Genomic DNA, 13,196 nt, shown 5'->3' with positions numbered 1-13,196 from the left:
CAGGTGATGTTCAAGAAAGCCCAGTTATCATAAATGATCTAGAAGGTGGAGTAAGCAGTGACATGGCCAAATTGACAGATGACACTACATTTGCAGATGACACTATTTAGGATAGTGAAATCCAAAACTGATTGTGAGGAGCTCCAAAAAGATCCTTCCAAACTGGGGGAGTGGGCAACAAAATGGCAAATGCGGTTCAATGTAAGCAAGTGTAAAGTGATGCATATTAGGCCGAAAAACCCCAACTTCATACATATACACTGATGGGATCTGAGCAGTGTTCTCTATAATTCTTCTCATCTGTGTGCAGAACGAATTTTGTTCTGGGTGGCAGCATCAAGGCTGTGTGTGTGTGCACATGCATTCAGAATGGGGCATTCCTGATTAAACCTGAGCAGGATCTAAAATTAACTGAGCAGACATCCAAAAACGTGTGAGCGTGGGCACCTGTGTACACCTTAGAGGAAACACTGGATCTGGGCTGTCGGTGACTGACCAGGAGAGGGATCTTGGGTTCGTGGTGGACAGCTCGTTGAAAGTGTCAACTCAGTGCATGACAACTGTGAAAAAAGGCAATTCCATGCTAGGGATCATTAGGAGGGGGGTTGAAAATAAAAATGCTAATATTATAATGCCCTTCTACAAATCTATGGTGCAGCCACATCTGGAATACTGCATACAGTTTTGGTCACCGTATCTTAAAAAGGATATTGTAGGACTGGAAAAGGTGCAGAAGAGGGCAACCAAGATGATCAGGGGCCTGGAGCGCCTTCCTTATGAGGCAAGGCTACAGTATCTGGGGCTCTTTATTTGGAAAAGAGGCAACTGCGGGGAGACATGATCGAGGCGTATAAAATTATGCATGGAGTATAGAGATTGGACAAGAATAAATTTTTCTCCCTCTCTCACAACACTAGAACCAGGGGTTCTCCCATGAAACAAAAGGCTGGGTAATTTAGGACTATGGAATTCCTTGCCGTGGGATGAAGTGATGGCCACTAGCTTGGATGACTTTAAAAGGGGCTTAGACAAATTCATGGAGGAGAGGTCTATCAATGGCTACTAGTCTGTTGTCTATGGGCCACCTCCAGCCTCAGAGGCAAGATGCCTCTCAATACCAGTTGCAGGGGAGCAACAGCAAGAGAGAGGGCATGCCTTCATCCTGTCCTTGCCTGTGGGTTCCCCAGAGGCATCTGGTGGGCCACTGTGTGAAACAGGATGCTGGACTAATAGGCTTTGGGCCTGATCCAGTTCTCATGTTCTTATCAGCCTGGTCTGAGGAAAGAGCAAAGCATAGTGGTTAGAGTGTTGGACTAGGACTGGGAAGACCTGAGTTCGAATCACCATTCAACCATGAAACTCACTGGGTGACTCTGGGCCAGTCATGTATCTCTCAGCCTAACCTACCTCACAGGGTTGTTGTGAGGCAAAAGATAAACATGTACACTGCTCTGGGCTCCTTGGAGGAAGAGAGGGATATACATGTAATACATGCATACATACATACATACATACATACCCAACCAACCAACCAACCAACACAGGCCTACGGTGTCATCAGCCCCCGGCTTACTTGTCACAGTGAGCTACCCAACTCCAGAAAACAAACCTCCAAACTTCATAGGAACTTATGAAGTTGTCTTGTAATGAGTCAGGCAATTGGTCCATCCATCCCAGTGGAAGCAGCTCTCCAGCATTCCAAGCAGGGGTCTTTCCCAGCCCTACCTGGACATGCCGGGGATTGAACCCGGGATCCTCTGCATGCAAAGCAGATGCTCTTCCACCGAGCTACGGCCCCCTCCCCTAAGGGGGATATCTTAGAGCAGACAGTGCTCCTATGTAGCCACCCATCCAAATGCAAACCAGGGCAGGCTCTGCTTAGCCAAGGGGGCGATTCATGCTCGCTCACGCAAGACTGGCTCTCCACCTCTTCCCCAGAGGTAATGCAAATGAGGAGAGGATTCGGCTGGGCTGGCAGTGTTCACTGTTGTTCCCAGCTGAAGAGCAAGCCAAGCCAGCCAAAATCACGGAGGCAGGAGCCAGGCGAGAAGGGATGGCAACCCCAGACTGACCTGCAGCCCTGGGAGGAGGAGAAGCCCTGGGCCTCGAAGAAGAGCGGCTCTGCTAAACACCCTGCTGGTGGCCCACACCCACGTCATGGGGCCAGGCACAACTTGGGTGCCAAACTGGACTATGAAGAGAAGAGGGGGAGGGAGGGGGGATTGGTGCGAGTTCCCTGTTCAGACGGCAAATCCATTTTGACCACCAGTCAAGCGGGGCTTGGCGAGGGTTGGAAGGCGCTTGAGGGCAATCCCACGGGGAGGGGCACCCGCGTCTCACCTGCAGGACCTGCCTGTTGCGGCCCGGATGCTCCGGAGAGCCCTCTGGGCTGGCGCCGGGCCAGCTCTGGGATGTGCCAGGCTCCCGGTCCGCGGTCCCATCCTGCTCGGCGGCGGAGAGCAAACTCAACTCATAGCACTCCTGGATATCTGCAAGGCAGGCCCAGAGACACCCATCAAGAAGGACCCAAGCTGCTCTTCCGGTCCGGGGAGACCCTTCCCTGCCTGCTCCCCTGGACAGAGTAGTCCCCCTGCATACTGCGCAAAGCCGTCACCCCGCAGAACACAGCCTCTCTCTGGGCCTTGTGCCCGCTGCCCTTACAGCAATCAGTGGGGTGGAGGAGGTCCATGGGATTGCCCCAGGCGGCCTTGGAGATCAGCCACGAAACCGCGGAGTCCGTGGCCACGGCCTTCTTTTCCCTCTTCCTCCTCCTCCTCTTCCACATCTGGAAGTTGTGGCCCCTTCCAGCCTCCGAGGAAGGAACCAGCCCCTGCCGCACAGAGTTTGCCATTAAAGCAACGTCTGCCTCCGGCTCTCTCTGGCCCACTCCTCAGTTCTCCATCCACATCAGACTCTGGCCCAGGCCCAGCGGCCAGCTTTCCGCCGACTGGCCCGGCCCTTCCCTCTTCTGCAGCAGGAACCAGCCAGCATCGCTAGGCCTGCCTTGGGGGAGAAAGGAGCTCACCTGGGGGAGGAGGAGAGGCCCAGGATGGTGGAGGGGATCTGTCCCCTCAGCCCTCGGGCTGGGGAAGGGTCTGCGGAGGAGCTGCTGCCGCCGCCGCCGCCGCCATCCCTGTGACTGCAACAGGGCAACGGCCTGGCAGAGCAGCCGGCGCAGCCAGGAAAAGCTGGGGGGGAGGCGGGAGGTAGAGGCCCAGGCATTTCCTCTGTGCGTTAGGCCAGGGTCTCACATTCCTGAGCAGATGTGGCAGCTGCAGGAGCTCTGCTCCAGCCAGACGCATCCTGCCCCCTGGCGCTTGCCTCTCGGTCTGAAGTAGGGTTGTGCGTTTTGGTTTTTTTTCTGTTTTGTTTTTGGCCCGAATCCGAAACAACCCCATTTTGTTCTTTGTTCGAAATCAGCCAATCCGAAACACCCCAATTTTGTTCTTTGTTCGAAATTGCAAAATCCGAATCTGAAACGTTTTGGATTTTTAAAAATGGCCCCAGGGAAAAACGGTGGTAGTGCCTGATGGGTGGAAACTACCACCCAAGTTTCAGAGGAATTGGGCAAAAGGCTGGTTTTTGGTGATTTTTTGAAGTATAGGATTCTTCCCATAGGGAAGAATGGAGGTTTCAGCAAAAGTATAGCTTCATGTTGGGGGGAAAGGTGTGGCCCAGAGCAGAGTAGGGTGGGTGGTAGTGCCCAGTGGTGGCAAGGAAGCTGCCAGAATGATTTCAAAGGAATTGGGCAGAAGGCTGATTTTTAAAGATGTAATGGAGTTTGTGCGTCTGTAAAGTTCTTCCCCATAGAGAATGATGGACCTCCATAATTCCTGCCCCATAACTGCACTTGGGGGGCACCAGGGTGTCCCAGAGTGAGTGGTGGTGTAGAGCACATAGGGTGCCAACCCATGGGGTACTGGGTTCTGTTGTTTCTGAGATGTTTTGAGTGTAGATTCAGATTGTCTGGTAGCATATGAGAGTGGATTAATGGTTTGTCGTTGAAAATCTCATATGCTACCAGAGAATCTACACTCAGAACACCTCAGAAACAACAGAACCCAGCAACCCATGGGGGTGGTTGGCACCCTATGTGCACTACACCACCACTTGCTCCCGGTCACCCCAGTGCCCTCCAGGTGGAGTTATGGGTCTGCTGAAACCTCCATTATTCCCTGGGGGGGGGGGATTTAAAGAAGCATACATTTCAACAATTCCTAAGAAATCAGCCCTTTGCCCTATTCCTTTGGAATCTGGGTTGTGGCAGGCACCCCTTGGGGCACTGCCACCCAACTCACTGTTTTGCCCCTCAGGCCCCCTTTCTGCCCCTTTTTCAAAAATTCTTTAAAAATAAGCCCTTTCCCCCAATTCGTCTGGAATCTGGCTGGCAGCAGGCACCCATTGGGGCACGACCACCTGAACCACTCTTCTGCCCCCAAAGCCCCCTTTCTGCCCCAAATCCACCCCAAATAACATCAACATCACACATCAACAGCAGCAGAGCTTTGGAAGAAAATCAGGCAGATTTCCAAAGGTCATGCACATCCACATCCCCCCCGCCTGAAATGCAATTGATCTACACACAACAGTGCGAAACAGCAACAATGAAATGCACACTGCCCCACTGGGCAATGAGGGTAAAATTTACCCTTAAATGTGCTTAAAGGGAATAAGGAGGCAATTGCAAGCAGATCAGCGCATGCTTTTGCTGGCCAATCTGCGGGCTGGAAGGGCCAGAAATTCAAACAGATGTCAAAACTCAAAATTGAGACCGAAGGAGAAAGGCTTTTCACGATTGCAAAATGTAGTTCCAAAACAGCCGAAACAACAGAACGTTTTGTATCCGAAACACGGACGTTTTGTTTTGGCTACAAAATTTTGTTTTGAGCATTGGGTGTTTTGTTTTGGCTACAAAACATCCGAAATGGCCTGTTTTGTACACAAAACGTTTTGTATCTGCAACGAAACACACACCCCTAGACTCTGAAGGCAGGCAGAGCTGCACTCCTCACACAGCCCACTCAGCTGGCCGGCTCTGAGGCTGGAGCATGCCAGGGCCTAGCAGCGACCCAGATGAGAGGCTGCCCAGGTGGCAATCCCACAGCCGCCACCCCAAAGAGTGCACCCATCTCCAGGGGGTGCTCTCAAGCGGCCAAGGCCTTGGGCTTTGGACAGACCCTCCCGCCAGGCCAAACGCTGCTCCACTGAGCGCTGCAGTGCACACCAGGAAGTACCCTGAGAAATAGCTGGGCCCTTTTTCTCCGGGGAGACTCCTCCAAACCAACCCTTTCAAGGAACAAAGGAAGCTGCCATATACTGGTAATTGAAGCCCCCGTCCTTCCACAGAAGCAGGCTGGCATTAAGTGGCAAGAGAGGCTGATGAAGGTGTGTTTAGGAACACACGAGGCTGCCATATACCGAGTCAGACCACTGGCCCATCTAGCTCAGTACTGTCTACACAGGCTGGCAGCGGCTTCTCCAAGGTTGCCGGCCGGATCTTGGAGATGCCGCCAGGGAGGGGACCTTCGGCAATTCCCAGAGCAGCTCCATCCCCTGAAGGGGATATCTTGCAGTGCTCACACATCTAGCCTCCCATTCAAATGGGAGCTGGTCTTGTGGTAGCAAGCATGACTTGTCCCCTCTGCTAAGCAGGGTCTGCCTTGGTTGCATATGAATGGGAGACTAGAAGTGTGAGCACTGCAAGATCTTCCCCTCAGGGGATGGAGCCGCTCTGGGACGAGCAGAAGGTTCCCAGTTCCCTCCCTGGCAGCATCTCCAGAATAGGGCTGAGAGAGATTCCTGCCTGTAACCTTGGAGAAGCTGCTGCCAGTGTGTGAAAGCAATACTGAGCTAGATAGACCAATGGTCTGACTGTATATGGCAGCTTCCTATGTTCCTATGTTCCAAATCAGGGCAGGCCCTGCGTAGCAAAGGGGACAACTCATGCTTGCTACCACAAGACCAGCTCTTTGCTCAAAGAAGAAAGTCTTTGGTGACATGGAAGCACTGGTTAACATTCACCATTTTGTCTTTCTCATCTCTCCTTCTTCTAGGATAAAAGCCAAGTAGGGTGGGGGAAAGTACTGTGGATATCACATGTGTAGAAAGCTTAGCAAACTAAAGTTACAATAAATGATAATTCAATAACTTCCTGCCTGCATTTATAAATCTAAAAAAAACCCTTATAATTATTCCTTACAGCTCCTTGTAAAATGTTAAATTTGCTTTAAAGTAACAATTTTTTTTGTTATAAGCATAAAGATCAAGCCTGTTGATTGTTACTTAAAGCTTTAAACAAACTTGAATATTATTTAATTGGTCAAATGCCCCCAACTCTATTTTGGTCTGATAATGAGTAAATTTAATAATCATTGCAGGAAGTAGTGTGCAGACTGCAGACCCCTCACAGGCCTTGTCAGCTTGACAGACTGGCCAAGGAAGGGTGTTTGTCAAACAAAATCTGCAATTGTGTATTGTGAAACATAGGTAAGCAGTGAGGTGGTGGCCAAATTTGCAGATAACACAAAATTATTTAGGGTACTGAAATCCAAAAGTGATTGCGAGGAGCTCCAAAAGGATCTCTCCAAACTGGGGGAGTGGGCAACAAAATGGCAAATGTGGTTCAATGTTAGCAAGTGTAAAGTGATGCATATTGGGCCAAAAAACCCCAGCTTCACAGATAGGGTGATAGGGTTTGAGCTGTCGGTGACTGACCAGGAGAGGGAACTTGGGGTCGTGGTGGACAGCTCGTTGAAAGTGTCGACTCAATGCGTGGCAGCTGTGAAAAAGGCCTATTCCATTATTGGAATAATTATGAAGGGGATTGAAAATAAAACTTCTAATATTATAATGTCCTTATACAAAACTATGGTGCGGCCACATTTGGAGTACTGCGTGCAGTTCTGGTCACCATATCTTAAGGAGGACCTTGTAGAACTGAAAAAGGTGCAGAAGAGGGCAACCAAGATGATCAGGGGCCTAGAGCACTTTCCTTACAAGGCACTTTCCTACAACACCTGGGGCTTTTTAGTTTAGAAAAAAGACTGAGGGGAGACATGATAGAGGTCTATAAAATCATGCATGGTGTGGAGAAAGTGGATAGAGAGAAATGTTTCTCCCTCTCGTGAAACACTAGAACCAGGAGTCATTGCATGAAACTGATTGCTAAGAAATTTAGGACCGACAAAAGGAAGTACTTTTTCACACGACACATAACCAACCTATGGAATTCTCTGCCACAAGTGTGGTGACAGTCAACAGCCTGGATGGCTTTAAGAGGGATTTAGATAAATTCATGGAAGACGGGTTCATCAGAGGCTACTAGTCTGAGGGCTGTAGGCCACCTCCAGCCTCAGAGGCACAATGCCTCTGAATCCCAGTTGCAGGGCAGTAATAGTAGGAGAGAGTGCATGCCCTCAACTCTTGCCTGTGGGCTTCCCAGAGGCATCTGGTGCGCCACTGTGTGAAACAGGATGCTGGTTGAGATAGGCCTTGGAGGCCTGCTCCAGCAGGGCTGTTCTTATGTTCTTATACTGAGTCAGTCCATTGGTCCATCTAGCTCAGTATGGTCTACACTGACTGGCAGTGGCTCTCCAAGGTTTCAAGTAGCAGTCTCTCCAAACCCTACCTGGAGATCCTGCCAGGAAATTAACCTGGGACCTTCTGCATGCCAAGCAGATGCTCTTCTATGACCCCATCCCCAAAGGAGAATATCTCACAGTGCTCACATGTAGTCACCCATCCAAATGCAAACCAAGGCAAAGCTTGCTTAGCAAAGGGGACAATTAATGCCCACTACCACAAGACTAGCTCTTCTCCCTTCTGCGGGGATCAGTACTCACTTGAAGTAGCACACCCAGTTGTTCACATAAGACTTCTGGGACAGTCTACCTTCTACAGGCACGGAGGTGTCCCCTTGTCCCCTCTTGCACAGCAACCCCCACCTCCTGCCAATTTTCACAGCATTTTTACTCTTTACAACCAGAGGGGGAAGGAGGCTGCTCTTACCCAGCAGTGCCTGGAAAAGTTCACTTTGGAAAATATGCACCACCTTCTCGATGGACATCTGCAGAGGCTGCTCCTCCGGAGACTGCAAGATTCCCTGGTACCGGGCTAGGATCTGCACAGCCCTCTGGGTGTCTGCCAAGACAAGATCATGGTAAAAATAAAGGTGTGCCGTTGAGTCGGTGTCAACTCCTGGCGACCACAGCACCCTGTGGTTTCCTTTGGTAGAATGCAGGAGGGGTTTACCATTGCCTCCTCCCCTGCAATATGAGACGATGCAGCATCTTCCTGTATCACTGCTGCCCAATATAGGTGTTTCCCATAGTCTGGGAGACATATCAGTGAGGATTTGAACTAGCAACCTCTGGCTTGCTAGTCAAGTCATTTCCCCGCTGCACCATTAGGTGGCTAAGACAAGATCATAGCACAGGACAAAATGCACAATGCACTGAGATGCAACCAACCCTAACCCAACAGGCCCCTTTCCAGTCACTCATCAGCGCACATGTTGGCTACTCCCAGCATCTGGTACTCTGAGGTAGACTGCCCCAGAGCACAGAGGTTCCATTCAGCTATCACGGCTAAGAGCCACTGATTCACTGGCTGACTTCCTCCTTCCCTCCCTCCTCCTCCATGAATTTGTCCAACTCTGTTTAAGGCCATCTTACTTACTTATTTACTGATTGCATTTTTATACCACCTTTCTGCCTTGAGCAAGGCAGCCAAAGCATTTTACAATATTAAAAATATTACAGTCAGATGAAGCCCCCCACAACTGAAAATGAAAGAAAGGAATGGAGGGACTATTTAACAGTTTCCCTCCTGGCTCTTTGCCCTCTCAAGGTCCCCCTGCCAAAAAAAAGAAAAATCTCTGCTTTTCTCCTCTCAGTGGCTAAAGGGACCTGTGTCTGTTCCCATGGGAAGAGTAGCTTGAAGAATGATTTGGAGAAGGACAAAGAAAGTGGCTGACATGAAAAAGGCTAAGCACCATTTCCTTGGATCAGCTGCTTTCCATTTTAAAGAACACAAAACCATGGGAAGCTGGGGAAAGTTACACAAAGCTCCTCATAAGTGGCCCTAAGCTAGTAGCTATCTCCACATCTAGTGGCTTGGAGTTCCGTAAATGAATGACACATGGTATAATGGAGGTTTTTCTCTTGGGTTGTCCTGAATCCAAGTTCTAGTATGATTAGTGTTATTGCACATAGAGGAGTCTGTAGTTTGGGGATGCTCATAGATCTGGCTTTGGCCCTGGAAAGTAGCCCATAGGAACACAGGAAGCTGCCATATACTGAGTCAGACCATAGGTCCATCTAGCTCAGTACTGTCAAGCAGACTGGCAGCAGCTTCTCCAAGGTTGCAGGCAGGAGTCTCTCCCAGCCCGACAAGTGTATCTCTTCACAGCAATGGGACAAATTGTGGAAATGGACGTTGGACGTAACCGCCCCCCCCCCCCGATTACCTGATGTGCCTTGTATCCCCTGCTAACTGGGCAAAGAGGCACTTTTTACTGTGGTGATTTTTATTTAGCAGGGGGAGGGTAACTGGCCCTATCTACCCCCAGCACAGTACTTCCAGTGACTGTTGCTGGTGTCTATCTTGTGTTTTTTTTAGAATGTGAGCCCTTTGGGGACAGGGAGCCATCTTATTTATTTATTATTTCTCTGTGTAAACTGCCCTGAGCCATTTTTGGGTGGTATAGAAATTGAATTAATATTAATAGTAATAATAATAATAATACACCAGATATAACTGTAGTCGAGAAGAAAGAAAAACAAGTCAAAATAATCAACATAGCAATACCAGGGGATAGCAGAATAGAAGAAAAAGAAATAGAAAAAATCACCAAATACAAAGATCTACAAATTGAAATGGAAAGGCTGTGGCAGAAAAAGACCCAAATAATCCCAGTGGTCATTGGCGCCCTGGGTGCAGTTCCAAAAGACCTTGAAGAGCACCTCAACACCATAGGGGCCACAGAAATCACCATCAGCCAATTACAAAAAGCAGCTTTACTGGGAACAGCCTATATTCTGTGACGATATCTATAACAGCAGCAACAACATTGATGATAAAATTCAGCCATCCCAGGTCCTTGGGAAGGACTCGATGTCTGGATAAGACAAACCAGTCAATAACACCTGTCTGACTGTGTAAACAAGAAATAATAACCCCCCCGCCCCGAGTTACAGTACTGCCTGCATATGCTTTATAACCCTGTCGGTTACGAAATCCTTGTTTGTAAATCTTTGTAGATATATGATGTACAAACAACCACTTTGTATATAATTGTGTTTTGGCAACGTACTGTATGCTTTGGTAGTTTGTTGGTTCAATTAAAAAAAATCTTGTCCTATCTTGGAGATGCTGCCAGGGAGGGAACTTGGAACCTAGATGCTTTTCCCAGAGCGGCTCCATCCCCTGAAGGGAATATCTTACAGTGCTCACACTTCTAGTCTCCCATTCATATGCAACCAGGGTGGACCCTGCTTTAGCTAAGGGGACATGTCATGCTTGCTACCATAAGACTAGCTCTCCAAACGGCCTCTGTGGCACAGAGCACATTTCAACATCCTCTCCTGGACAGAGATAGCCTGGCCATTGCTGGCCCTACTCTGGTAACATCCAAGATACAGGAGTTCTCAAACTTGGGTCCCTCGATTTCGAACTACAGCTCCCACCAAACCTTTCACTATTGTGATGGGGTATGAAGGGCATTGTATAGTCCAATATCATCCAGGGACCCAAGAGTGAGAGCCCTTGGATCACTGCAATGTGTTATACACAAATCTGCCTTTAAAGGCTATCCAGAAGCTACAGTGGATAATTACAGTGCAGAGTGCCAGCATGGTGTAGTGGTGAGAGTGTTGGACTAGGTCCAGGGAGACCAGAGTTCAAATCCCCATTCAGCCATGAGACTTGCTGGGTGACTCTGGGCCAGTCACTTCTCTCTCAGCCTAACCTACCTCACATGGTGGTTGTGTGGACAAACACAACCATGGGCTTCATGGAGAAATAGCAGGAAATAAATGTAAAAAAATAAAACAATAAATAACAATAAATAATTCCCTTCCCAAGGAGGTTTGCTTGACACACACACTGCTGTCTTCCGGGTGCCCGATGAAGATGTCTTCATTCTCTCAGGCCTTGTAAGGTTTTACGCAGCGTTTAGCTGCTGCTCCAACAACTCTTCTAATTGTGTTTTATCTATTGTGCAGTTTTATAACCTCTTTGTAAACCATCCTGGAATTGAAGCTGAAGGTGTGGTCTTGAAGTGTATTGAACAGAGAAATACGCAAGAGAGGGAGAAAAACACAGTTCTCTTGGCAAACTTTTATCGCATCTCCCCTTAGCTGGAATGTTTTCCCCTTGCTTAAAAAACTGCCCTGTCAGCCTCCCTTAGCTTTTCCTGTCAGGGAGGAGGAGGACTGAAGGACTGGGACAGACGCCAAGGTTTATGGGGCAGGATTCAGAGGAGCGACCGTCGGCCTAGCTTGGATGCCTCTCCCCCAGAACAACCCACGAGGGCTTCCCTTTGTGAGGGAAGCAGCCCTAAGACAAAGGGGCATCTGTACAGGCCCCAGAGCAGACAAGCAAGAGGGCACGGGGCCCACCCTTGACCCCATTCCACTGCGGCTCCCAGCAGGAGGCCAGACGCCAGAACAAGCACCCCATGTGTCTGCTGCCGACTGGGACCCTCAGCCAATCCGTGCTCACACAGACCCTCCTGGGTAAGGCCTCTCGAGGAGCCGCCCTTCCTTGAAGCGGAGAGGTTGCCAACTTATCCTACCTCGAGGCAACCTGAGCAGACATCCTCTCGGGGGGCGGCCCAAAGCAAGGTGCAAAATGTTGCCTTGACCCACACTACTGGTGGGGCGGCGGGCAGCCCCCTCTCAAAACCAACTCTTGCCATCTTTGAAGGTGAGATGGGGGACCAGGGAGCAAGGAAAGTTGCTAGCAGGATCCTCTTCTCTGACAATGGGGTCCCAAAGAGCTGCTCTGATGGCAACAGTGGGGGGGGGCATCTTGCCACGCTGCTGAGGCCCCAACAAGCTACCTCCTGAGGTGACTGCCTCACCTTGCCTCACCATAGGGCCACTCCTGCACCCACTTGCCTGGAATCCCAATGCCTTGGCAGGGCGTTCTGGGGCTCACACTCCAGTCCTGTTGTCAATCCAGGCAACAGAAGAGGCAGTCAATTAGGGGCAGCTCTTCTACCGTTAACAGCTGTGGGGCAGGTGGCAATCCAACAGATGATGGTTTTCTCCAGCACTTGCACCCCCCATGTCGGAAAAGGCTACCCCTGGAGAATTTCCTCCTTGTGGTTCAGCGGCTAACAGTACAGGAGCCCTGCCCATATGTGTGTGTGCGTGTGTGTTGGTTCGGCTCTCAAAAGTTGCCAGAAGTTGCTCTCCCGGACCGTTCATAGCTGCGTGCCAGCGAGACACCCAGACGGTTCAGCAGCGCTTCTTGCGCGCCAAGAACTGCTGAAGTCCTGCTCGTCGCGCAGCTCTGCCCGGGAGAGGAAAAGTTGGCGACCCGACGAGGGAGGGGGAAGTTACACTCCGCCCGCCTCCCCAAAAGAAAAGCCTGCGTGACTCTGAGGAGGTACAGAGTGTCAGTAAGTCGCGTGGAGCGTCCGAAAAACCCCGGCCCTAGTTTAAGCGGGGGGGGGGGTCGGGGGGGGAGGTTCCTGCGCTCTGGAGAGGCGGAATACGACCAAGGGAGTCCCCTCGGCGCCCCCTCCCAGCCGGCTGTGTCCTCGACCAAGCGACTCGCGCGCCACTCGGCGCCTCCGGCCCGGGCACGATGGATCGGGGCCAGGCAACCCTCCAGCCGCCCGCTTACCTCCCCTGCGGATCATGGCCCCCGCCTCTCCGCGACCACCCGAGACACAGGCGGGGAGGCCAGCGCGCAGCGTCCGCTCGAGGGGCCGTTCTGGCCAGAGGGCGGGGGAAGGGGCCGGACTCCGGGTTTCTGGGCGGGATGGCCGCCTCGCCTGCCCTGCCCTGCCCAGCCGGGGGACGGAAGTGCGAAGCGGCACGCCGCGCTTTCTCTCGCCCATCCCCAGCGGCATCCATCCATGAGGACTAGAAGCGCCGCGCCGTCCAGCCAAGGCAGCGCGCCCTCGTGCCGCCCACACTGGCGACGGGCGCCCACACAGCCCAGCGAAGGGACCGCCCGGCAGGCAG

General features: G+C 50.9%; 1 protein-coding gene across 2 annotated transcripts in view; it reads right to left on the bottom strand.

The window, feature by feature from the left end:
- The window catches only part of DLG3 (discs large MAGUK scaffold protein 3), an 84,525-nt gene extending 71,576 nt beyond the window's left edge, over positions 1-12,949 (bottom strand). For both annotated transcript variants that reach the window (XM_053273724.1, XM_053273727.1), the window contains exons 1-3: positions 12,853-12,949; positions 8,008-8,139; positions 2,341-2,489 (exon numbers count right to left, since the gene is read on the bottom strand). In XM_053273724.1, the coding sequence (XP_053129699.1) occupies positions 2,341-2,489; positions 8,008-8,139; positions 12,853-12,868 (297 nt within the window). In that variant the 5' untranslated portion in view covers positions 12,869-12,949. The remainder of the gene's footprint in view (positions 1-2,340; positions 2,490-8,007; positions 8,140-12,852) is intronic.
- Between the last annotated feature and the right edge of the window lie 247 nt (positions 12,950-13,196).

The sequence above is a fragment of the Hemicordylus capensis genome, chromosome 11 (assembly GCF_027244095.1).
Source record: "Hemicordylus capensis ecotype Gifberg chromosome 11, rHemCap1.1.pri, whole genome shotgun sequence".
In the NCBI taxonomy this organism is placed as follows: domain Eukaryota; kingdom Metazoa; phylum Chordata; class Lepidosauria; order Squamata; family Cordylidae; genus Hemicordylus; species Hemicordylus capensis.
The sequence above is the reverse complement of the archived record's forward strand: the minus strand, read 5'-3'. Positions and strand labels throughout refer to the sequence as shown.